Source organism: Gossypium arboreum, chromosome 13, assembly GCF_025698485.1.
Source record: "Gossypium arboreum isolate Shixiya-1 chromosome 13, ASM2569848v2, whole genome shotgun sequence".
NCBI classification, from domain to species: Eukaryota; Viridiplantae; Streptophyta; class Magnoliopsida; order Malvales; family Malvaceae; genus Gossypium; species Gossypium arboreum.
Genome location: NC_069082.1, coordinates 121,445,275 through 121,472,169, shown reverse-complemented (window position 1 = coordinate 121,472,169; position 26,895 = coordinate 121,445,275). Strand labels below are relative to the sequence as shown.

General features: G+C 30.0%; 1 protein-coding gene and 1 long non-coding RNA gene across 2 annotated transcripts; one reads left to right on the top strand and one right to left on the bottom strand.

Annotated features, from left to right (window-relative positions):
• The first annotated feature begins 14,458 nt into the window (after nucleotides 1–14,458).
• Nucleotides 14,459–17,161, top strand: LOC108461479 (PITH domain-containing protein At3g04780). The gene is made up of 8 exons (XM_017761334.2): nucleotides 14,459–14,660; nucleotides 14,941–15,027; nucleotides 15,266–15,389; nucleotides 15,556–15,604; nucleotides 15,696–15,753; nucleotides 15,865–15,911; nucleotides 16,003–16,080; nucleotides 16,852–17,161. Exons 1-8 carry the CDS (start codon nucleotides 14,619–14,621, stop codon nucleotides 16,898–16,900), a joined length of 534 nt encoding a protein of 177 aa, XP_017616823.1. The 5' UTR covers nucleotides 14,459–14,618; the 3' UTR covers nucleotides 16,901–17,161.
• Nucleotides 17,162–20,348: 3,187 nt separating this feature from the next.
• LOC108463115 (uncharacterized) lies at nucleotides 20,349–21,288 on the bottom strand. The gene is made up of 2 exons (XR_001868006.2): nucleotides 20,959–21,288; nucleotides 20,349–20,691 (listed from the first exon to the last, which is right to left on the bottom strand). It is a non-coding gene; the product is annotated as an uncharacterized LOC108463115 (long non-coding RNA).
• Between the last annotated feature and the right edge of the window lie 5,607 nt (nucleotides 21,289–26,895).

Genomic DNA, 26,895 nt, shown 5'->3' with positions numbered 1-26,895 from the left:
AGAGTGGAGAAGGGAGAAAAAGAGAGATTCGTCCCTCTCAATATGGGAATTGATATCGGTTTATATATGATATGTTGTAATCCGAAGTGCTTCTTTTAACCTTTTAACTTGCATTATTTGTCAAATCATCCTAAAATAGAAGAAAAAATTGATCACATAAAATTAGGTAGGTCACTAGTATAGTTCCCTAGCCACGATTCTGCTATTTACTTTTCTTGGCTAAAAAAAAAATGATCAAACAGAGGAGAAATTGTATTCTCGATGGGTAGAAAGAGTAAAGTAAGTACGACTTTGCATGCTTTGCTTATCTCGAAAGTAAGAAAGATTCTAATTGAATCCGTGAATCATTTTTCAGTCATTCATTGAATGATAAATAACTACAAGTGACGGAGATACACGATTTAAATAACGAAAGATCCAATATTTAAAAATTGTATCTAGAATGACTGGAAAAGTAGAAACAAGACTTAACTTTATTAACGTGACATCTACATGTCTATTCATAAATATTTCACGTTAGCAATTAATTAATTATTTTAAAATTAAAACAATTTTAACAATTTTTATTTTTATTTAAAAATTAATTATTATTGATGTGACACTCCACGATATGTTATATCAAGAAAGTTAACGTACATTAAGCTTTCCATATATTTTGAAGGTGATTTGATAAATAATACAAATTTAAGGACTAAAATAGATAAAATGTTAAATAAAAGCTATAATAACCTTTTTTATAAAATTAAATGACCAAATATATCATGATGACAATAAAATAAATGAGACACATGACGCGTAAAACGAACCGAAAAATCATGAAAGCAAAATATATAAATGATTTAATTGCAAATATAAATATGTGATCTAAAAGGAAGACCAATTATATAAATATCTTTGTAAGAATTAAAAGTTTGTCCTTTCAAAAAAAATAAGTTGGTAATAAATTATTTACCAAAAAAGGTTTGTAATAAATTAGTTTTGTGATCATGGTCCTTTATAATTAATCATTTTATGCCATGGATCATTTATGCAAATATGCTACCCTTTTAATTGAGTCAATTATTATTGATGAGAGAAAATTTTAAAATTAAAATTTTGTATTTTCTATACCCATTGAATAATTATATATTGATTTGTTTAGACTAAATTTTTATTTAGTTATAAATTAAAATTAAAAATTAATTTAAATTTAATAAAACATATATACAAGTTTGCTCAAAATAAATAATAAGATTTAAAAGGTTAATTATTATTTATTCATTCAAGGAGTACAATCGACGTACAATAAAAATTGTTATAATCCAATTGACGAATATTGAGTTAATTGAATTAAAACTTGCATATTATGAAATTCATAGGTTCATGCATATAACGTGGAGTTTAGATTAAGATACTCAAAATCCAAAACTTTTACATTTACTAACTATGCTGAAGTCTCGTTAATAAAGTGATTTTATATTAATAACTTTTTACTTTTTATCGCTACTTACTTAATTAAATCAAAATGCTATAGCTAAATTATTCAAACCATATATATTATAGATATAAGTAGCCTTTATTTTTTTATTAAATATTATTCTTCGTTTGTCTAAAGTTAGGGATCAAAATCATCAATATAAATTACACATGCTAGTTGTGAATTTAATGTAAAAAATTCAATATTAACATGTTTAATAAATAAAAATAATGAACCTGTATATTGACATGATGGTTAAAGATGTTTATCATCCCAAATGTGATTTAGGCTAGTGAATATTTCATTGTTTACTGTATAGTTAAAAAGGGGAAATAGAACGGGGAGCAAAATCAAACCAAACGTCTTTAATGGGGGGATGTATTGCCCATCAAGTGTTTGATGAAAAGTTTAACTTTTGTATGTTGAGAATGAGTCAATGTCTCAACTACTTTGCTCATTATGATAATGTGATGCACTTTTAAGGCAGACCATTATGACGCAAATAAGATGGACATCTATTTCCAATGAATTAAAACAAATAAATTGAAAAGTGGCATTTACTTATTATATAATTTTTTTTATTTATAAAATAGAGAGATTGGTTAATGGGGTACAAGTACAATTCTTAAATATGGGATTTTGTCCTTTGTAAGTATGGTAGATAGATCTCTTTACAAAAGGATATTAAATAGTATGGTAGATGACGCTGGCCAGTGATGTCTCGATTTCTGTCGGAATTTGGGCAAAGCTGAACACTGGGCCATTGCTGATGGCTTGCAGCTTGCCCGATCAAGGGGCTTCAGTAGGCTGTTGGTTGAACTTGATTGCACTCAGGCTGTGAGTTTGACTAATGATCCCTCTGCCGGTGTGAGACCTTTTGAGTTGGTGCGCCGTATTAGTGCGTTACGTGATGATGTTGGGCAAGTGTTGGTGAAGCATGTATTCCGGGAGATGGTGCCCGCTCAGCTTGGGCAGTTATGTATCTATCCGGTTTTATCGAAATTTTATTGTGCTAATTTTGAGATAAATTTATGCAAGTTGTAAATCTTTTGATTCTTTTTTATTATTATTATAAAAATATTATCAATGTATTAAATAATTATCTTTAAATATAAATCTATTTATTATTTGAATTTTGTAATTAGAAGGTGATGTTTCTTGTTTTATTTTATTTTGTTAAATACATATATACATGCAAAGAGCTAATTATTTGTGATGAAGTAGGTGACCACTAATCCACTAATGGAATGAAAAAAGCACAAGTGTAGGAAGAAGTCAAAACAAAAGAGAAGTCAATATCAAAAGGGTTTTGCTAACCACTTAGAAATATTTGCTTTTATTTTTTTGGTTTTGTTTACTGTTCTTAATCATTGCGTTAATGATTTCCTCCTTTTGTTTTCTTAAATAATTATCCATTTCTTTTTGGTGTAAAGCACAATATTAATAGATAATGATTTTGTTGCTTTCAAAAAATAATGATTTTGTTAACTAGTGAGGGGTTAGTTAATATGGGTACAATTATTAGCACTAATTTATTGTTATTTTTAATTAAAAAATTATGATCCATTTAGTTTAAGGAAATAGAGTTTTTTTCATCATTTTATTTTAAAATCAAATATATTAAAGAAAACGTTTCTATTTTAAAATTTTAAAAATTATTTTTGAAAAAATAAAAATATGCAAACATTTAGAAAACAATAAGAAGTTGTGTTGAAGGCGAGTATCTGTTTTGAAGTGTCTCAAATTCTTAACAGAAGGTATTGCCCTCGTAGGGATTTTGTTTCCCATACTTCAAGCAGATCCTAGAGAAGTTCACGAAGTTTAGAGAATACATCAATTGGTAGAGATATGACTGCAAGCTCATAGAACCAAGTGGTACCATGGTACTGTTCTTACCCGAAATGCAATATAAGGGCATGGGTTCGAACCCCGCTAAGGCCAAAATGCTAAAAATAATTTCTTGATGGATACTTGCAATTTTGTAGGAACTACTGTGTACCAATTATTCTGCATCATTTATTTCTGCGAATAACACCACAGTTTACCATTTTCTTACATAGCAACTATCATGCTTTTGTCATACTCAGTCTTCCTTATCTAACTAACTGAGGAATCCTTTCAAACATTTCATAAATCTCTTATCCCACAATAATTTCTTAACACAATATACCCTAAAAAATCACTTCCAATAATACATGCTTTAACTCATACTCTTATTTCAAATAGTTGTTCACTGACATTTATCACGGGTGGATACATGTATGTTTAATGAATACTTACGCAAAATTTAATGCCATCAATTCATACTCGTATCTACCTTTATTCAGTAGCACACATATCCATATTGAAAAATCTCTATATAGACCATTCTGACGAATTCCATATCATGTTATATTATAATCCCATAATTCAATATAACATTAACTCAGGTTCAAAGTAATTTTAGAAGATAATAAAATACCACTCACTTTGTATTTTTATAGATCCTTATGATGGATACTCTTCTTAACATACAGATACACTTTTCTTTTTCACAAAAGCATTAAGATTTATTCACTTTTAGCCCAGAACATATTCATACCTCATCTTAGCCTAACTTAATACATAAATAAAAGACTTTACTCATATTTTACAATAGAGATAGACATTCAGATTCAACCCTTACCAGACATACCTAACAGTTCATGCCATATAGGCAATTATACAAAATCTTTTGCTTACTGACCCAACAGGCTTCATAGAACATATTAGAGACCAACAAATGATATACCAAATGTGCCATAGGTCCTTATTATAGAATACACTCTAAAGCAATCTAGTTAGAGTATGCCACAAAGGCGGACCACACAGAGTATGCCACAAAGGCTGATAGGATTCCACATAGGCATCCAAAAACTGACGTGTTTGCGATATGGATATGTCTAAACTAACATTGAGTGAGGTTTGTCCATCATTGTCCTAGGACATGCAAAGAACCCCATTAGATAAAATGTCATTCAATAGTTCTTTTTTAGAGTATGCCATGGCCATGGACTTTTTCCTTTAGAGTTTCATATTAGAGTTCGTGTTTACAGTTCTGATGGACTTCTTTATTTACCACAACAGTTACTCGACTCAGTTTACAAACTCTACAAACCAAACACATCCCAAATCCAAGATTTCATAATTTCATAACATTCATCATACTTCCCATAGAACTTATTTTCAAGCAGACTAACTTATATTTTATTTACTCATAACTTTATTCGTATAGTTGTATAAGTATCATATTTATATTATACTATCCATAATTTCTAGTTTCCAGTTTGATCACTTTCATATATATATACTTTAGTATGAACAATATACATGCAATAGTCAGAGTATAGACTCACCTGATTCTTACTTACTATAGTTCGAAACTCTAGATCTAAATATCCATCTCGAACCAGCAACGACCACGACTTAGAAACATAACTTCACTATTACTGCTCTAGTACATACAAAAGACTTATCATATCAATTTGCTGACAATCTCATGCCAAAACCTTATACTTACGGTCTTACTGCTCAATTACCACATACAAATTTACTCATTCAAAATTTAACATGAAGAGCTGAAATGCTTACCCTGATACGAAATAACCACTCATTATAAAAGAACCATAGCTTCTAGATCATAGATGTAACATACATTCAATTTTAAAGAAGGTATCAATAAATACCACTTAAGGAATAAGAATTAAAAAGAAGAGCCTTTTCATAACTTATCTCTCACATGTAAATATGACTCAACTTACTTAGTGGAATTTAACAAGTGTCATACGTTTTAGAACTTTCCTTCTTAATGGCCTACAGTTTTCGAGAGAAATATTAATAAATACCTTGCAATCACAACTATCCAGCTTAGTTATCCAATTGATTTTTAACCAAATTACTTAAAATATAACTAACACAGTATTCCGGACAAATTAGACCTACTATACCTCATTCCATTTTGGCGAATACTCATTCCATACTTACCCTTTATCAATTAACACAAACTTTTCTTTAATGTAGCAGAATATCATGAAGTCAAATTTTTACTAATTCATGTAGCGGTTACTATACACCCACACGTATACACCAAAATAATCATTTGGGCGGAAAACACTATGCTAGAAAGATTATTTACTGTTATAAGTCAAAACTTTAGACCCCCAAATCTGGAGTGCCACACGTGACAAATGGCATTCGAGACCCTTGTTGATAATGATGGACAAATCATTTCTTTGCTAATACATATTAATATATTTTGATCTATTATATTGGATATATTGATATTTTTAAAATAATTTAATATATATGAAAAACATTAATAAATATAAAATGAATGAGATTAAATAAAATTAAAATGTAAATGCTTTCAACAAATCCAAATAAACCAGAAAAAGAAAAATCATCTTATACATTAAACAACAAAATTATTTTATAAATTATTCAGACAATTCATTTTACGAGCTAAAAAGATTATATATTAGATTTGATATTAACAAGTTTATACATCATAATTAAATTTAATTAAAAACAATAATTTAAGTTGGATGAAATCAAGTCGGCCCGAATTTAATTAACGTATTTTTTAGTCTTATTCATTAATTATGCACTAGTTAGTATAGGTTGAATGAGACAAAATACAGTGGTATGATCGGTACAAATCGAAAATTTCATCCAAATGAAAAGTACACATATCCACACTAAATTTTTATCAAACATCTTATACGAAAATACAATATTAAAATTCCAACTTCAAATATCTAGATATTATATTCAAAAGGTGATGCAAATATGTTTAATACTGTCCACATAACATAGCCACAGTTAAAGTAAGATTATTATACGTTAACAATGAAGATTAAGGTTGGAGTTTTGTGGCATTCATCCTAGTACTTGGAAAAAAAAAGGTTTCTTTTCAAGTGTAGGAATTTGCCTTGACTTCTTAATTCTTTTTGGGCTTGGATTTTGGACATAGCTGTGTTTGGGCCTAATAAATTTAATGGAAAACTTGTAAACAGCAATGGACAACTACAAACTCTAGGCCCTACCCTTACCCTACAATTGGAAAGATTTCAAACTTTAGTTTTCCTTTTCCAATTTTGAGTATAGTTGAATTCTTTTTTATAATTTAAATTCTTTCATTTATTTTATTTTTTCAGATTGAATTTATTTTATTAAAAAAACCTGCTTAACAATTTTACTGTTTTTCTCTTTTCAATTAATTAAATCAATAATTAATTGAGATTTTGATTTAGAGAGATATTAATTTAGTTGAATCGCGGTTGAATTTGAAGCATTTTTCTTCTCAAATTGAGTAAAGAAAAGTCAACCCTAAACCTCCTAATCAACCAACCCAAATTTAGAATTTTTTAATATTTAAATTTTTAATTATATTTGTTAATAGATTAGATTTTTATTTCATATAAAATTTTCAAAAAAAATATTGAATACAATTAGTAGATAATTACTTATAACTCGATGTTAAAAATATTAAGTTGATTTTATATTTCAAAATCTCATTTTGAAATAAATTATCATCTCATTTTATTTAAAATTAAAATGTTCAATTTATTATCTTAAACTTTTATCTAAAAGTATTCAAAATAAAATAAATAATGTCATATTAATAATATTAAAATTATGAAATAATGAATTTTCAAAAATCAATATTTACTGTTTTAATTTGCATGGAGTGATGGTTAATATTTAGAGATGCTCATTGGTCGGGCCATGTAAGGTATCTAGATAAGTTTTTAAGCCCGAGCCTCGCCAAGCCTGAAAAATGGCTTACTTTTTTTGTCTAAGCCCGGCTTAATTTAAGAAAAGTAAACTTAAGCTCGACTCGACTCGACCCGACCATATTTGATTTTTTTTAAGATTAATTTTTATTTAAAAACATTTATATATATATATATATAATACACTACATGCACAAAAATACTAAAATAAAAGTTTTCTAACACTTAAAAATATATTAAAAATATTTATATTGAAAAACACTTCCATAAACATAATAAATATTTTATTATATTAAAAACACAAATAAATATAATAAATATTTTATTGTATTAAATATAATTTTAAAATTTTATATTTTGAGTTGGGTTATTTAGTTGATAATATTTTTAATTTAATTGTTAATTGAGTTAATGGTTTAATATAAATATAAATATATATAATAATTATTTAAAATATATAATTAATATAATATTTTTCATAACATAATATATTCGAGTTGAGCGGAAATAAAAAACTTATTCAAAATGTGACATATAAAAACTAATTTTAAATTTTACATAAATCTATTTTTAAGCCTCATATTTTACCTAAGCTCACCTATTTTCCGAATCAACTCTCAAGCCTAGAGGAATCACCCGACATTAAGGTAATGTTTGGTTGGGTGTAATAGGAATACATTACAACCCAATGCAATGGGCCCACCACCAAACCAACGTTTGGTTGCCTGTAATGGCTATTACATCGAATGGAATCATCTTCTATTACAAGACGACCCGTAATAGCAATTCAGGTCTTGGGGTCCGATTAGATATTCAAAGGCACGGTAATAACATTTTTCCCTATTTTGGACCAAAATATCCTGTCTCATCATCTTCATCTTCATCGCTTTCACTTTCACACTTTAGACAATTTCTTCATAAACATTTTTCCCAAAGTAAATGTTATAGAAATTGGATCCTTATCGACGACAAATCAAGCTTCATTCACCATCTTCATCTTCCTTCCGTTGAACCTCCTTATTTACGGTAAGTGATGGCCTTTGATTCCTATTTTTTTCCTCTAATTTTGTTAGTTAAAGTTCTTTTCGGTCTCACTTTGATCCTTCTCAGTTTCTTCATTAGATCCTCATAATTTTTGTGTTCTTTTTTCTGGGTTTCTAGAGTTTGATTTGGTAGCTGAATTGTTTTGGGTTTTAATGAATCAAAAGCTTCAACAAATTATTTTAAAGTGTTATTAGTTTGTTTGTGTGAATTTTGTAAATGTTTCATGCTTAATTTTTGTTTCTTAATTTTTATTTCATGATTTAAGTGGCTGTGCTATGGTGTTACCCCTTTCCAGCTGCTGTTGTATCTACTACTTTGAAGCTTGCTAGTCGCCACCGTCATCTCCAACTGTCGCTGTCAGCGTCGAGTTCAGGTGAGGCTATACTACCATTTTTTTACAAACTTTTGTTTGTTTGTTTATGTAGCTTGGGTTGTAAAATGTTAACAAAGTTAAGTCGTTTGTTCGCTCTTTCTTTCATTCTTCTTGTTTTTCTTCCTTCACGCCACTCTCCCACCACCGTTAGCTTATTATTGAGGTCATATTCCATCGATTACCCTAACCAATCAAGATCGCATGGCTACACCGCTGCCAATTCCACCTAAACTCCCTTGCAATTTGAAAGCTCGACCTTTATCGCTTCGCTTGCCATGTTTACTTCTTTTCTCATTTTCCTCTTATTTTTCCTACCTCCGCTTTTCCTTTAAATTTGTGCTTCCTACTAAGCTTTTTTTCTAATCTCTCATAGAAGGGTTAAGCATTACATTTGCTCAATCTATCCTGAGTATCTATGGATACTACTTGCGTCTGTTTGAATGCAAAAGCAAAATGGAATTCGATTTCATTTTGTTACGTTTGAAGTAAGAAATGTTAACTTTGTTCATTTTCCGATTTTTTTGCTTTTTTATGTATTGTTTAATTATTTTGGAGTTGCACTCACTGTAAATAAGTGCAAAAGTCTATAATAGAAATTTGATAAATATGTATTGTTCACTTATCACAATCTTCTTAACTGCTTATATGCTTTAGTGACCTACAATAAAAGAAAATTAACTAAAATAATTGTTCCCCTCTAAAACTACAAGTAGAGTTTCGTGATGTTGGCAATGGAAACAAAGTAAGTTTACGCTTACCGAGGAGCTTGTTGAAAGTATGCATCTTAACTTGTTGAATTCTTTACCCGTTTGCTTAAGTTAAAGTAATTGTGGGCTATGGTTATGGTATTGCATTGAGCTTGAACATTAGATATGGCTTAAGATTCTCGCTACGAGATCAATGAGTTATATTCCTTTTACATTGTTTTGCGTGCCTAAGACATTTGACCAACTGCAAGTACTATTGGACTTATCGGCAAGTCTGCTGCTTACCTAAAAGGTTGAAAAAATTAAGACTGGACTTGTTGTGCACTTGGTTTGCTAGAAGTAATTTTAATTCTCCTTTTATAACTTTTACCTCTGTTTTCATTATGGAGTTGACACTTCCATTACTACGACCACTAATTATCCTTGCACTCATCTTCATCATCATTAAGATATTGCTATGCCATTAAAACTTGGATGTGATCTATGGTTATGGTATTGCATTGAGCTTGAACATCGATATGACTTATGGTATTGCGCTTTTGTTGGAATAGTTTTTCTAAAGTGCGATTGAATATTAATCCCCAATACAAAGTAAAAGTGTTTGTTTGGCCTCGTTATAGTGTTCATTTTGCCTTTGGTTTTTACCAAGTTTATTTTATTTGAATTTTTAGTTGGAACCATTATGCGTTAAATGTGTAGTGGTATATTATTTCCAACACCGGTTTATTATTTCCTTTTAATTAATTTAATACAATACAAAATGTTAATTGCCTCTAAATCCCTGCCCTTACCAACAAATAAACAATATTTACTTTTTAATAATGCATATTATCACCTATTTTTATAAAAAAACTATAATGTTTTATATAATCACATTATGCAATATCATAATACCACGTTAGGTTTAAATTTAAGAAAAATTGTCAAATTTCAGTACTAATGTGAAAAAATAAATAAATTTAGAGATTAAATTAAAAATATATAATATAATATAATATAATATAAGGAGGTAAATGTTAACACCCAATCTAAGTTGTTGTTTTGCAAAAAATAAAAATAAAAGATTGAACAAATCAATCTAAATTCTTGATAAATTATTTACTTTTACATAAGCAAATATAATTTTAAATAGACTTATCCTATTTATTAATTTTTATCTATAAATTTACTTCAACTTACCTTATCAACCATTCAAATGAGTCATAAAGAGGATGTTTTAAAAAGGGATTTTTTTGTAGGATAAAAACATAAAACAAGCGCATTCTAGGATAAAGTAGTGAATTTATTTTGTTTTTTTTTAAAGATTCTTAATATGTATTGTTCATTTTCTTAATATGTATTTTTTTAAAGAATCTAAATAGACCCTTATATTTAGTTGTAATTTCTATTTTGTGCTTTGTAAATATATGTATTGTTCATTTTTCTTTTTGATAGTTTGTTATTGCTTCCTCTTCTTATTTGGCTTGTTTGATTGCTTTCTCCACCCAAAGTTGAGCATCTTATAGTCACTAAATCACTATAAGTTCTTTGGCAATTAATTTTTTTGATTTTGTTTTACTGTTATTGAAATTAGTATTGGAGAAATGTGACCCTTTTACTACGATTTGAAGATATGTAATACTTTAATATTTTGCAGTAATGGCTCGTCTGCCTTTAATAGTACAAAGTGAGAGGCGTAAAAGAATTGGTCTTGCTATTACAATGTGGTTGCAAATGTGTACAGTTGCGAGTTGGTTCTTAGTTGCATTGGGTGCCATTCATAGCCTACATACTTATAGGCCAAGAGTTAGATCCTATATTTTAGATTTTTATGCAAAACGAGATTATATAAAAAGACTTGTTTATGCTAGTGACGAGACGTGTATCGAACAAGTTAGGATGAATAGAACTACCTTTTTTAAACTATGTGAGATGTTACAAACTTTAGGGGAATTGAAGTCGTCAAGGAACATGCTTGTTGATGAGCAAGTGGCAATGTTTTTACATATCATTTCTCATCACTTTAAAAATCGAGTTATCAAGCATTACTTTAATAGGTCCGGGGAAACTGTTAGCAGATCATTTCACAATGTTTTAAATGCTGTCATACGCTTACAAGATGTGTTATTTAAAAAGGCAGAGCCAATTACAGCTAATTCTACAGATCCAAGGTGGAAATGGTTTAAAGTATCAGAGTGAGTTCTATATATAGCTCGTATATAATTTAGTACATTTGGGTTTAAATATAGTATTCTAACTTGAGATTTTATACATGTGATGTAGAATTGCTTAGGTGCTTTAAATGGAACCCACATCAAGATTAGGGTTCCAACAGTTGATAAACCTAGATATCGAACGCGAAAGGGTGACATAGCAACAAATATGTTAGGTGTTTGTACACCTGATATGCAATTTGTTTATGTTCTTCCTGGTTGGGAAGGTTCATTGTCGATGGATGAGTTCTTCGAGATGCCATTAGTAGGAGACATGGACTAAAAGTTCCTCATGGTAAATTGCAAAAATTAGAGGAATTTGAATTAATTTTTAAGATCATACTTTTTTGGGAAATTAACCATGACAAATAGTTTCTTTTTATAGGTTGTTATTATCTTGTTGATGCTGGATACACAAATTGTGAGGGATTTCTTGCTCCTTTTAGAGGACAAAGATATCATTTGAATGAGTGGCGTCAGGGTTACCAACCAAGTACTCCAGAAGAATTTTTCAATATGAAACATGCTTCAGTGCGTAATGTTATTGAAAGATGTTTTGGGTTATTAAAACTTAGATGGGGAATACTTAGGAGTCCATCATTTTATCTTGTAAGGGTGCACAATAGAATTATTATTGCATGTTGTTTGCTCCATAATTTTATTCGAACCTATATGAGTCTTGATCCTATTGAAGAGGAGTTGGGAGAAGGATTGCCTAGTAATGTGATAGATGACAATGAACCGAATATCATAAATATTCATCCGTCGGATGCATGGGCTACTTGGAGGATGGAACTAGCCAACCAAATGTTCGATGAATGGCAAGCATCTAGAAATTAGTTAGGTTTAGGGTAAAAATAGTAAACGTTTAAGTTGTTTATGTTATTTCATATATCTAGTTTATGAAACTTTGATGATGTTTGAATTTTTTTGTATTGTACTAGACTTGTTGAATGATAATTTATTTTCTTTTGATTCATCATGTGTTATAATTTAATAAAGTGTTGACCTTTTGATGCATAATATTGAACTTAATTTTCATTTGCTTTTTTCTTAAGATAGTTATGTCGTTTTTCCCAATCAAGTGTTTCTTCCCAGAGTTCTCGAGGAACCAAAAGAAAATGGGTTCCAAAAGAAGATGCTGCGTTGGTTGCTTGTATGGTCGACTTGCACAATGCTGGAACCTTTAATGCGGATACGGGATTCAAAGCCGACTATTTAAATGAGTTAGAAAAGATGATAGAAAAGTTTTACCCAATGCCATGTTGAAGGCTAAACCTAATCTTGAATCGAGGATTAGGACATTGAAAAGGATTGGTCAATCGTTTATGACATGCTTAGTGGAAAAACAATAGCGGCTTTGGTTGGGATGAGCATAGGCGACTTGTTGTTCTTGAAGATGCGTGTGGAACTCATATATAAGTGTAAGAATTATTTCAAGTCTTTATTATCTTATTTTAACAAAACTTATATCTAATATGAATTTCTAATTTTATAGAGTCATAAAGAAGCGACTCAATTCGGACATCGGAGTTTCCTTATTATGACCAACTTATCGCCATCTACGCAAAAGATCGAGCCAATCGGAAAAGATACTCAAACAATTGCGATATTATTGAAGAAATAAATGTTAAAGATGTAGTGCTACAAATTCTCATGAAGAAAGAAACGATTTCCATGGATCCGTGATGTTTCTTTAGATGACATGGATCTTTCAAATACACAACCTCAACCGAACCGCAACTAGCTAGAAACCAAGGTGATTCGCATTTTCAAAGAAGAAAAAAGATTTCGATGCAAGTGATTTTTCTACTTCATTTAATGATACCGCCGCTTTATTGGCGGAAATATACGGCCGTTGGCCTTGAAATCGATAAGAGTATTGCATCCGGTGGTAATTCAACAAAAGTCGAAATGACCATTCAAGAAAGTGCTCAAATTATATCCAACATTATGTGAAGTGGAAGGTTTAACGAGGATGAACGCTATCAAGCATTGAGCAAAATTCCGATCATCCAACGCAAATGCTCATTTTTTTAGTTTACCTTCATTGTGCGATTGGAATGGGTCAAGATTTCTTCGACCATTAAAAATCATGGTTGTGTTGATATTTTGGTAACTTTTGTGTTTGTAATATTTGGATGGTATAATGACATGATAGAATGTCATTACAATGATGTAACTTTTGATGTTGTAAAATTATAAAACATATGGATTATGACATATATACTATTGAAATCATGTAACTTTTGTTAATATATGAATATTATGCTTGAATGTGAAATATAATTTTCAAGTTATTTATTACTTTTTAGCAATGAGTTATTTATTGCTTCTAATATTTAATTATTTTTATTATAGAATAATTAAATTATTTGTTTCAAGAATGATATTTTAACACATTAAATATGTATTGCGCTTTAAAAATAATAAAATAGATTATATATATTTTATAGTATTATATATTTTGATTTTTAATTCATATAATAATAATTATATTAAGAATGTTATTAAATTATATTTTTATTAAATTATTTTCAATAATAATCTTATTAAAATTTAATAACAATAACAATAATCATCTATTTTAAAAAAATTATGTTAAGGGTATTCTGGTCATTTTAGTTTTTTTTCTTATGCTATTACAACATCGTTCCATTCAACCAAACACAAGAATACTATTACAGTTCTATTCCATTCCATTCAACTAAACAGTTGAATTACTTATTACAGCTCTATTCCATTACAGCTCTATTCAATTACAGTCCTATTCCATTACAGCCAACCAAACGGAATGTAAAGCTCTTGTTATACAATTTGACTGCTAATTCGATTTTGAATACCATTCTTTCTTTCGATTCGATGGGCAAAGATGTCAAAAACCAAAGACTTGTTTTATGTAACTAAACGACAACGTATCAACAACTTCTTTTAGTTTGGTCTTTTCCTATGACCACTATTTGATTGTCTTAAGATCTCTCTTCTCTTCTTTAACTTTCTCTCCGATTATTCCGTCTGAACCCTTTTATTTTTCTTTGTATAAAACAAAGTTTCTAACTTCCTATCTCAGCAATCTCGTTTTACTCTTGAACCATGTCGGCTGCTGAATCAGCTACTGCAATTCACAGAAACCAAGTGGGTCTTCTTGTCTTCAAACTTCTTTCCTTTATAGGATATCCTTTGTTTGGTTTCCCAGAAAATTTGAAAATTTCTTGAATGGAAAAGAAATGGGTATCTTTTCAGATGGTGTTCTTTACTTGAAAGATTAGTTTTTTTTTTCTTTTTAAATATATATATTGTTTTGGGTAATTGAAAGAATTTGTCTTTAGTGTATTTTTGGGGGGTTATTCAAAGAAGGATTCTTTAAAATTATAGTAGCTTGATGATTTGGGAACTTTCTTTTTTTCATAATTAGGTTGATCTCTTGGATTTTATTGATTGGTCTGGAGTTGAATGCCTTAATCAAAGCTCCAGTCACCCTTTGCCCAATGCTCTCAAACAGGTAACTCTCTTCAAGCTGTTCTTGTTTCTCTTAATAATGGCCGATTTTAATTTTTTTTATTGAATCAATTACGCAGATATGCTTATTTATTTTGTGGAAAAATAGTGGATTTTTGTTAAAGTTCTATTTAAACATTGATTTTAGGGTTAATTGATTCTCCATTGTAAAGACCATGTATTTATTTTGCTAATTAAGTTGCTTTTGTGTGAAATCATTCAATTTTATGCTCATGAATTAGGGTTATAGAGAAGATGAAGGCTTGAACCTAGAGAGCGATGCTGATGAGCAACTTCTGATTTATATCCCTTTCACTCAAGTTATTAAACTACATTCCATTGTTGTCATGGGATCTGAAGAGGATGGTAAAGTTTTGTATGTTTTTTACCTTTCCATATGCATTCAATCACATGGAAGCAAAGTCCCATTGGCTTATTTTATTGACGGATCACGAATGCCAGTTCTGAGTTGTACTCTAGTAGAATTACCTTTGATGTTGCTGATTGTTGAACATGATGATTGTCTTTTCAGGTCCAAAGACAGTGAAACTTTTTGCAAACAGGGAGCATATGGGGTTTAGGTAAGGTCAAAGGCATTGTTACATTCTCACAATTTGTTACATTCTCTCATTGTCACATTTCACTGAGGATGTTTTGTTCTACTTAATGCAGTAATGTGAGTGACTTCCCTCCAAGTGACACTGCTGTTTTATCCCAGGATAATCTAAAGGTACCTCTTCTTTGTCCGTCTTTCCATTGTTGGAAAAATAAGGGTATTTAAAAAAAAAACACCGCGAATCGATAAATCTCATAAAGTTTGCCTTCTCTTCCTTTTTTGCAGGGAAAACCTGTAGTCGTGAAGTATGTCAAGTTTCAGAATGTCCGTAGGTATGTTTATAGTTTTTGTACTGATGTCCTCATCTTTGTCTTATTATAACATTAAGTAACATAGTGTTAATTTTGCTTTTACCTTTACCAGCTTGACAATATTTATTGAAGACAATCAGTCAGGTTCAGAAATTACAAAGGTTCAGAAGATTGCTTTGTATGGATCAACGTACGTTTTGTTATAATTATAGTTCCTACTTTTCTGCATTGTTTTATCTATACAACCAGAAATTGCTTATAAATTTTAATTTCCTAGTTCCTTCTTACCAATCAGGATATATGTTTATGATTATATGTTGTTTGGACCTTGAACTTATATGAATTTGTCACTTGTGAACTCGTTTTCAAAGTACCGCAATGCATATTATTTACTAGTACTTGGTAGTAAAGAAACCAAGTAATTCTACGCTTGACTTCTCCAAATCTGAGAACTACTTTAATGAAGAGCTTGTTTGAATTACCCCTAAAACTAGCTAAGCAAAACAGAGCTGAGCATCGCCGTAATTTGTTATAACATATGCTGCTCCTTTTGCTTTATTACCAACTAGCTTCGGTATTTTTTTTTAATTTTGGTCCATATGTAAAAACGATCACTTAGAACCAAGGATATCTATCTACCTCCGGAGGATTTTGCTTCATTGCTTCTGTTGGCTATCATGTTAGTTAAGTCGGTTTTGTATGTTTTTCCAGTTAGTTCTTGGTCTAGGATTTGGGTTCTAATCTTGACTGACTTTAGGGTGTTATCATCTTTAACTCGGTTTCATGAGTGACATTTCTTAACTTTGGCATTAAGAATGCTATGCAGCCGCCCGTTTCCATGATATAAATTTATCATCAATGCATGATATAATCATCAGCTTATATCACATGCTCACGAACAGATATATGTCTGTATGTGTGTATATACGATGACATTGTTGATAAGTTGTATGTAATGCAGGGTGGAAACGACGGACATGAAGGGGTTGAAGAAGATTGAGGATCATTAACCCTGAAAGGAGCTTGAAGGAAAAAGCAAGGACATGGATGAACTCTTGTGGCTTGGGATACTATAAGCATTGTTATCCATTTCTTTTAGTTTTGGATCGTTGAATTACTGTGATGAGAAAAATGGAGCACCTAAATTCTGAAAAATGTTATATTTATGTGACAGCATCAGCTTTTGACATCACATTGTGGTTGTCGTTGTTGTTGATGTGATGTCTTTAAGGTTCTTCTGATTGTGTTTCATCTGGGTTGGTTGTTGAAAATTCGGTTCATTATTTTGATGATGGTTTAAGTTCGTTTTCTTTCATTTACATGCCAGCCTGACAATTTGGTTGTTGTTACGAAGATGGGAGGTTCTTTGGGATGTGGTTGGTGAGAGGTGGTTAGCTAGAAAGCAAAGCATGGTTTGTCTTTATCCTTTTTTCTGGGTACCCCATGTTGTCCTCGTCCAAAATGTTATAAAGGTTTTTATGTACTGGTGTATGAGAATCTCAGAAACTGAGTTATTGTGGTCCTTTTATACGTGTCTGGACGTGATGGGAGTGCCGGGTGTATTTAATTTGAAAAAAAGAAATTGAATTTCTTTTTCAAATTTTAATTTAATTTCAAATAATTTGATTTTTAAACTTTAATAACAAATTGACATAGATATTCTTTGGGTTTTTGACAATTTTAAAATAGCAAATTGATACTGGTAAAAATTATTTAAAATTTATAAAATTGAAAAGTTTATAAAAATATATTAAGAAAATTAAATTATATAAAATTTTAAAAATTAAAATGACAAATTTGGGAGGCCTTAAAAAAGTAAATTACTTTGAAAAAGAAAATATTAAATCAAGTGTATCAGGATTTCAATTAGACTTATTTAAAACTTTTAATTTTATCGAAGTTACAATTCGGTTGAATACTCACCTCTATTCTTCAGGTGATACAAAAATAAAGATATAACCCTTTGAAAGAGAATCTAGTGAGGTGTTTATAGCAGTGAAGAATTCCTTCCTAGCTGTGAGTTAAAGAATATGTGAGGTCCAATTATGCTAATATCATAAATCACTTACTTTTTCAAAACCAATAAAGTTTTTCCACTCAAATAATGGATTCATCTATTTTTCAATTTTCTCTGAAAATAATTTAAATTTCCAACTTTCTGATATATCACAAGTTTTTCAACTCGTAATAATTTACATAGTATGTTAAAATGTTGAGTTTATTGTAAATGCAAGTTTTCGATGTAAAAAGGGAACTAGATATGATTTGGACAGACTCATTTGAAGGACAAGGGAAGAGTTTTAAGCTGCAAGGATCTTTTTGAAAGATATTATGTTTTCGATTTGGAAGAGATAATTTAACTTTTATTTGGCACGATTCAAATTTTAACTTTAAACTAATATATCTTCATCTGATAAATTAAATAAAACATAGTCTATAAATCATTCGTTGGTACCTTGCTGGGAGTGTTTTATTTTGTGTTACTCTGAATATTTGTGAAAATCCTCTTAGTTCCTTTTAAGTATTTTTTTTTTTTTTGAGAGATTACATTTGTATGCGAGGCTTTGGGGAGAGAGAATGGAATCAATTGGGCAACAATGAAGTTGCAATTATGCTTGTGAGTATTGAGCCTAAATCAAGTGTTGTATTGAAAAGATTATTTAGTAAACTCATTCTTTTAGCTAAGCTTTACGGATATTGAATTGTTTAATCCGAACCTTGTTAATAAATTTGGTCTCTTGTTATTTTTTATCCTCTTGCTTAACTTGCATATCAATTTTGTTTAAAATCTTTTTACAACGATAAAAACTTAACAAAAGTAAACTATCAATAATAGCTTGTAATCAATTAAAATGAAAAGATAAACACTTCTTAACATAGTAATAAATAATTTATAATACACGAGTAAAAAATATTATATACAAAATAATAAATGATATATAATATAAAAATAAATAATTAATAGTTGAAGATAATAATAATTATAATTATAAAAAATATAGCTTATTAATTAATTAAGTAGAAAAGTAAATATTTTTATAAGTATCAATCAATACTTAAGAAGAGTTAATACCTAATCGAGAATGCATCAATTTTAATTAATAAAATATTATAACATTCATATTTTAAAGAATTCATGTATAATTAAATATAAAAAATAAAAAAATATAGTTATTTCCTACTGATTTTAAGAATTAAAATTTATGCTACATTTTAGATTTAAATTTAAGATTTTATATTAATATGATATAATAAAAAATATTAGAGGGAGGATTGCTTTTGGATGGAGGAGGCACCATTGTTGGTTGTTGCTATCGCTGATGAGGACAGAAGATTGCTTGATATTAGGAAAGAAATCAATAAATATATTTAGATATGTAAATATTTGTTAAATATGTAAATAATATATTTAGTAGAGAAGTTAGATATTTTATTCTAGAAGTTAGGACTTACATAGATTTATTGGGTGATTTATTTTTCATGCTTATCATGTATATATATGACTCTTTTTGGCCTGTTGATAAAGAGGGAAGTAATTTATTTTCTCTCAAAAGCTTTTACATGGTATCAAGAGCTAGAGAAAAGCAAAATAGTCATGAATAGCTGCATAGGAGAAAATACAATTTCCGAGGCCTTGTCAGTTGAACAATGGACCTTTTTTTCGCAATATGTTGAACATGTGCAAATCGGGTACTAGCGAAAAGTTGAATGGTAATAGTGATTTGAGTTGGATAATTGATTTGAGTGCTTTCCAACGTATGTCAGGTACTTTAGAATGTTTAACAAATTTGAAAGAAATTGAGGCCCTTCCAATTGGTTTGCATAATGGTGAGCAGGTAATGGGCGTTGGAAGAGGAATCAGTTTGTTTGGGAAAACATACTGTGTCATAGTTGGTTGATGGATCTAATTGTGATGTCCAATTTACTAATAAAATTTGTATTATACAGGATCGCAGCTCGAGGATGGTGATTGGAGCGAGTGAACAACGCAAGGGGCTTTACTATTTGAAGTCGGCAGCAACAGTCCAAGCACGCAAGGCTAGTAATGTAGATTCCTTTGAATTATGGCATAGAAGGATGGGGCATCCATCTGCAAAAATTGTTGAATCTCTTCCTCAGATTAAATATAGTAATAGTTTGGTGAAGAATAAATCATGTGAAATTTGTTTGAGAGTTCAGCAATTAAGGGAGGTTTTTGTTTCTAGCAACACTAAAGCGAATGAAAATTTTGAATTAATTTATTGTGATTTGTGGGGAACTTATCGTGTTAATACTTCTTGTGGTGCCTCGTATTTTGACCATTGTTGATGATTTTTCTAGGATATATTTGTTGACTGAAAAAATAGAAGTGGACATTGTCATGCCTAATTTATTTGCTATGATTAAAAGACAATTTCATAAAGATGTGAAAGTAGTTAGAACTGATCATTGGACTGAATTTGCACGCTTGAAAGACTATTATTCTAAAAATAGAATTTTATATTAGACTTCTGTTATGGCCCAATTCAGCCCGGGACCCATAAACAGAATTCAGAATAAACAAGTCCACTTTGTTTACCAATTCAAACATTACATGGGCCCAACCATAAACAAAACCCAAACCCAATACAAAATTGAAACCCAAACTAACCCAAAACCCCAAGCCCAATCCCATAGCCCAAAAGCTCAAACAATTTTCAGCCAAACTCTAAGTAGACTGCCCTTGCGCCGTAACCAACAGAGCGCCTCCTCGCACGTCGCGCGTCTCCTCCGAGTCGTGTGCCATTCCACCTCCACGTCAGAGTCCACACCCACCACGCACCTGCAAATAAGCAAAAGAGGTTGTAAAATCGGCTATAAAGCCAAATTGAATCATATGTAAAAAGGGGAGGTTTTTTGGGTTTTTCTCGATTTTTTTGACTCATACAATAACAGAGAATATACGAAAACGAGCCATATCAATAAAAGTCAGATTAAAGATTCAAGAGGTTTTTTTCCCTTTCTTTCTTTCTCTTTTTCGCTTGTTTCTTTTTGTTTTCTTGTTGCAAGTTGTTTTTTTAAAAAAAAAGTCGAAGGAAATGAGACTTACCTAATATACCTCGTGGTTCGGGGCCGGAGGTGGAGGCGTTGAGGCGCCGGTGACCCTCCTAGGCAGCTCCCCAAAGCAGAAACCCTAGCAGAAGTATAGGGGAGCTTTTCTTTTTAAAAAAGGGAGCTGAATGGCAAAAGGGAATTTTGCCCACAAATTGAAAATTTGTACTGCAGTTTAAATGGCCCAGATCCGCACCTTTTTCCCCCTAATGGTCCATTTCCGAAACCAGTCCCTTTCCTCTGCCCCTGTATCCAATTAAGCCTTATTTTCTTTTCTTTGAATGCTTTCAAATTATCCCTGAAATTTGTGCGGACACCCATTTCAGTCCGCGTCAAATTGAACTGTTTTGAGGTTTGGTTTATTTGTTTTTTTGATCCCTGTTGATCATTGCTCCTCGCATTTTAGTCTTAACATTTTTGTGGTTTACAAATTATTTTTTTTTCAATTAATTCTGAAATCATATTTTATATCAATCATAGATTATGTACTACTGTTATTTTCCCGTATATCATTTTAACATGTTGTTTTGTACCACTTTAATTAATCGTACATTGTTAAGTTTTTGTTATCTTTTGATTTTTTTTTTTTTTTTTACATTAATTGGCTCTACGATATATTGATTTCAAAATTTTCTCTTATAGCACTATACTTTAAAAATTTATACGTTATTTCTTTTCGTGCATAAATATATAATTACACAGGTTTGTTTATTCCAAACATTTTAATTATAATTAATAGTTTATATATATATATATATTATTAGGTTTCCATTTTATGCATATTGCTTATTTAAATTGACGCATGTACTGTAGTATTACCCTTTTGTATATACATTGTTTACTTTCAAGCTTCATTTATATATCATTACTTTATATATTATCATCATTTCCATCTTCTTGGACTATTCCAAATTTCGATGTAAATTGTCTGTTTCATATTTCTAAATACCATTTCCTACATCATTCATCCGTTTACATGCTTTAACAAGCTCACCACAGATTATTTGTGTTAATTTGTTTGGTATTTGCTCTTAATCTCTTGGTCCTCAAATGCTGTGTTAGTACTGGTATAATGTATGATATGTCGCCATTGCATGGACCCAAAATCGTTCTTTTCAAATCTTACATCATGGCCGTTCATTTTTATAATGTTCTATTCACGTTCCATGTTTGGAACTTTGTTTTTACATTATCGCATCGTGACTCAAATTTCAATGTTCCAACCAAACAAGTATATTTTGACCTGGCTTTTATCATTGTTAATTGGAACCCTCTCAACTTAAGGAATTGTTTCGTGTTTAGAGGTTCGAGAAACCGTGCCCAATTGTGCTAGGTTTTGGATTTTTCGTTCAGCTAAAATACGCAATATCCTTTGAAAATTTTGTCCAATTTTTTTTTAAAAAATTAAAACGATGCAATATTTCGTGTTTGGAAGGTTGGGAGGTCGTGCCCAATCGTGTTGGGCTTCAATTTTCCATTCGGCTAAAATATGGAATATTTTTTGGAAATTTTGTCCATATTTTTTAAAAAATTAAAATGAGGCAATATTTCGTATTTGGGAGTTGTGCCCAATCGTGCTTGGCTTCAATTTTCCATTCAGCTAAAATACGGAATATCCTTTGGAAATTTCGTCCATTTTTTTTTAAAAATTAAAATGAGGCAATATTTTGTATTTAGGGAGTTGGGGAGTTGTGCCCAATCGTGCTGGGCTTCAATTTTCCATCCGACTAAAATACAGAATATACTTTTGAAGTTTAATCCATGTTTTCTCAAATTAAAATGAGGCAATGTTTCGTATTTGGAAATTCAATAAATCGTACCCAATTGTGCTGGGTTTCGATTTACCGTTTGGGCCGAGTAGTCAAATATCCTTTTTAAAAAAAAGTTTTAAGTGCATGTGTTTTGGAAATCTCGAGATGATCTTGTGTCGAGGGTTCAAAATATTGTATCCAATCGTGCTAGACGTAATTTTTATTCCTCTAAACGAGAGAATCTCAATATCCGATTCAAGTTATCCAAACGTTTTTAAATATTGTATTTTAAAATATTTTTGAATTCTCAACATTAGGACATTAATCGATCAATACGGTACTAATTTTGGGCGTTGCGAGGGTGCTAATCCTTCCTCGCGCGTAACCAACTCCCGAATTCGTATTCTAGTTTTTCGTAGACCAAAAACGTTGTTTTAACAAACCAAAGTGTTTTATTAAAATGATCGATCACAAGGTTGACCCGATCACACCTAAACAAAAAGGATTGGTGGCGACTCCATTTTCGTTTTAAAGTCGATTTCTATTTTTCAAAATAAAAAATGGTTTCGACAACGTCATGTGTAGGAAAACCTCAACAAAATGGCCGTGTTGAAAGGAAGCATTGTAATATATTAAATGTGGCTAGAGCTTTAAGATTTCAGGGCAATCTTCCCATCAAGTTTTGGGGAGAATATGTTTTGACGGCTGGATATTTAATCAATTGGACACCTTTTAAATTGTTAGGAGGAAAGACTCCTTATGAGATCTTGTTTGGTAAACCTTCTAGTTATAATCATATTCGAACGTTTGGATGTTTTTGTTATGCTTGAAACTTTAATAAGGAAAAAGACAAATTTGCTAGTAAAGTCAACATTGTGTGTTTGTAGGATGTCCTTTTGGAAAAAAAGGGTGGAGAGTTTATGATCTTGATATATGAAAGTATTTTGTATTAAGAGATGTTGCGTTATCTGAATATGAATTTCCATTTGTTAATGTTAGTAAGAAGGGTGCACGACTAGATCCAGTACAGAGTGCTCCTTTCGGTATCACCAATCATGCTGATGGTAACTTGAATGAGGATGTAGAAAGTGAAGTACTTAAGAATCCAATTGTGACTCAATGTGATAATAATGATAGAGGGTGTCACTAAAGTCTTGGGTGAATTTATTCAAGAACAACCTGGGCGTGGTCATAGAACAAAAGAAGTTTTTACTCGACTGTGAGATTTTGTGACATATGTTATACAACGAATAAACCCTTTTGCATGTTCATTTAAATCAATCATGTCTTCAGGTATCTTCTATCCTATAACACATTATGTAAATTATGATAAATTTTCTCCAAAACATTGTTATTTCTTATCGACTATGAAAGCAGAAAGGGAGCTTGCCTTGTATGATCAGGCCATAAAAGATATTTGATGGAAAGAAGCTATAAAGAAAGAAATTGAGGTTCTTAAGGCTAATGGGACATGGACTTTGGAAGACTTACTATCGAGAAAACGAACTATAGGGAGTAAATGAGTTTACAAAATCAAATATAATTCAGATGGGTTGGTTGAACATTATAAGCTTGATTGGTGATTCTTGGCAATAATCAGATTGAAGGAATTGTGTAACACCCCCTAACCCCAAACCGTCGCCGGAATAAGGTTATGAGGCATTACCGGACATATCAGACAACTTACGAATAATTTACAATTAATATAACTTTCATAGTATAATATAATAATTAAGTCCCTATCTTGGACTCTCGAAGTTCAAACACGTATTAAAAGTAGAACGGGACTTGTTCGAGTATTCCAAATTTTTTTTTATTTTTTTATTTTTTATTTTTTTTTATAAAAAAATTTCGGCAGCATTTCTGCTTATTTTTACGTAAACCTCTTGCAAATTCAAACCAAAATCACCAACACCAATTTTCACATTCATATAACTAATATTTATATCATTAACATAATTTTAACTTAATAACTATCATAGCATCATTCAAAATTGATTATAAACTTCATTCATTTAACAACTTAATGTTCATGTATCAAAATATCATGTACTTTCCTTACCATTTCATTTAACCATCTAAATCTTATAATTCATCCTTCACTACTCAAAGTAATATACATATTCAATTGACTAAACAACACCTATGTACATGCCACCTTTACCCAAAAGAAAATATACATCACCAAGTTTGTGTTGAAATCGGATTGTTCGGATGTCGAGCGGGACAATTGACTTCTACTAACTCGCATGACGGAAACAACCGTGCACGAGTATGGATATACTCGATGGTATTACTATAAATCAAGACTATTTAACATTAATAAATTACAAACATCAACCATAAATTTTATAATTATTTAAACTACTTTTATATATAATTATTTTACTTCATAAATCTTAAATTCATAATTCATTTTTCTCATACTAACTCAATTCATAATTTAGTTCATACATTCTTTCTCGTACTTTTCAATAGTGCTAAAACAAATAATCTCATTTTCAAAATTTCATTTCAATTATTTACCCTATTAACAAAGCTCGGACTATGACAGATACGCGGATTTTCACCCAAACACACCAGAATGTCCAACCCAAACACACCCAGAATATTTTAAATCCTCCATAACACACCAGTAAGGCATTAAGTGCCTCTTCGGATAAATCGAATATATAATAATGAAATATCTTCTACTGAACTACAATCTCCTCATCACATCACAAATCCAATGGCATGCCATTTGTATCAAATCTAGTCCGACAAGTTAATAGGGTATTATTTTACTTTTTCTAATTTCAATTTAATTTACACAAAATTTTTAATACTCATTCAATTCAAATATCTATTATCTTAATTCATATACAAATTAATTTTCACACAAGTGTATACCATCAACACCATACAATTGTCACCATTTATTTATTTTTCAATCAATACACTTTTCAAATAATCACATACTTACCTCAAGTCTTACTTACCATACATAACAATTAAAATTTCAGCAATCAATAATAATTAAAATTTGAATTATAGTAATACACACCGTAATTCTCCGTTTTAGTCCTCGATGACTTTCTCCTTTCCTTTCGATGTTGACGTTTCAGGTTCTTTGTTGGCTACTGAAAATAATAGTAATTTATATTATTATTTACAGCATTAATTATAATAAATAATTAAATTTCTAAACAATTCCTACCTTATTCCCAATTTAATACTAACTAAACTTAATTATTTTCTTAATCCAATTCACTCTCTTTTCTATTCAAATTTTGTCTAAACTTATATTTAACTATAAAATTTCCGCATATTTCCCTAATTTCGAAATTTCTTCAATTTAGTCCCTTCAACATAAAACTTATAGCCTAGTTTACAATTTAATCCCTTAATCAATTCTAACTTAGAATTCATTCAATTAAATCCCTAATTCCATAATTTATCCAACATGAACTATATTTGGAAACATATAAACTCTTGAATTATCAACTTAATTTCATCAAAACTTGTTTTAAAGCTTCTAAAATATCAAAATTAAGAGAAAAAGACTTGATTAAGCTTACCAATTAAACTTGAAGCTTTAAAATCCCAATTTCCCTTTTTATTTTCTTTCCCTTTTTCTTCCCCTGTTTTCGTTTTGTTCCCTGCTTGATTTCTGTTTCTTTTGTTTTGTTTCTTTGTTTCCTTAATTCTTTTTATGCTTTATTATTTTATTAACATAATATAATATTAATATCATATATTAAAATATCTTTTACTTTAATATTAAGTAAAGTAATAATTATATAACAAGTGTACATATTTATATTATTACAAATGTCATTATCTAATTTGCTTATCAAATAAAAATCTCATGATTTAATTAATACAATTAATAATTATAAAATATCTTTATACTTAAATTATAAGTAATTAAATATTTAAATTACAATTGTACCAATACAATTCTTACACATGTATATTTTATTACCATACAATTGTCTTCTATTTAATTTATTTAATAATAATGCTAATAATAATAATCTAATATAAAACCATAATGTTAATTAATAATTATAATAATTTAATATAAAACCATAATAATAATCATTATAATATATAAAACCTAAAAAATCTTTGATTTTATTTCACCAATATGTCACTCATTTGTAGTCAATGGCTTAATTGCCATTTTAATCCTTTTATTTTCT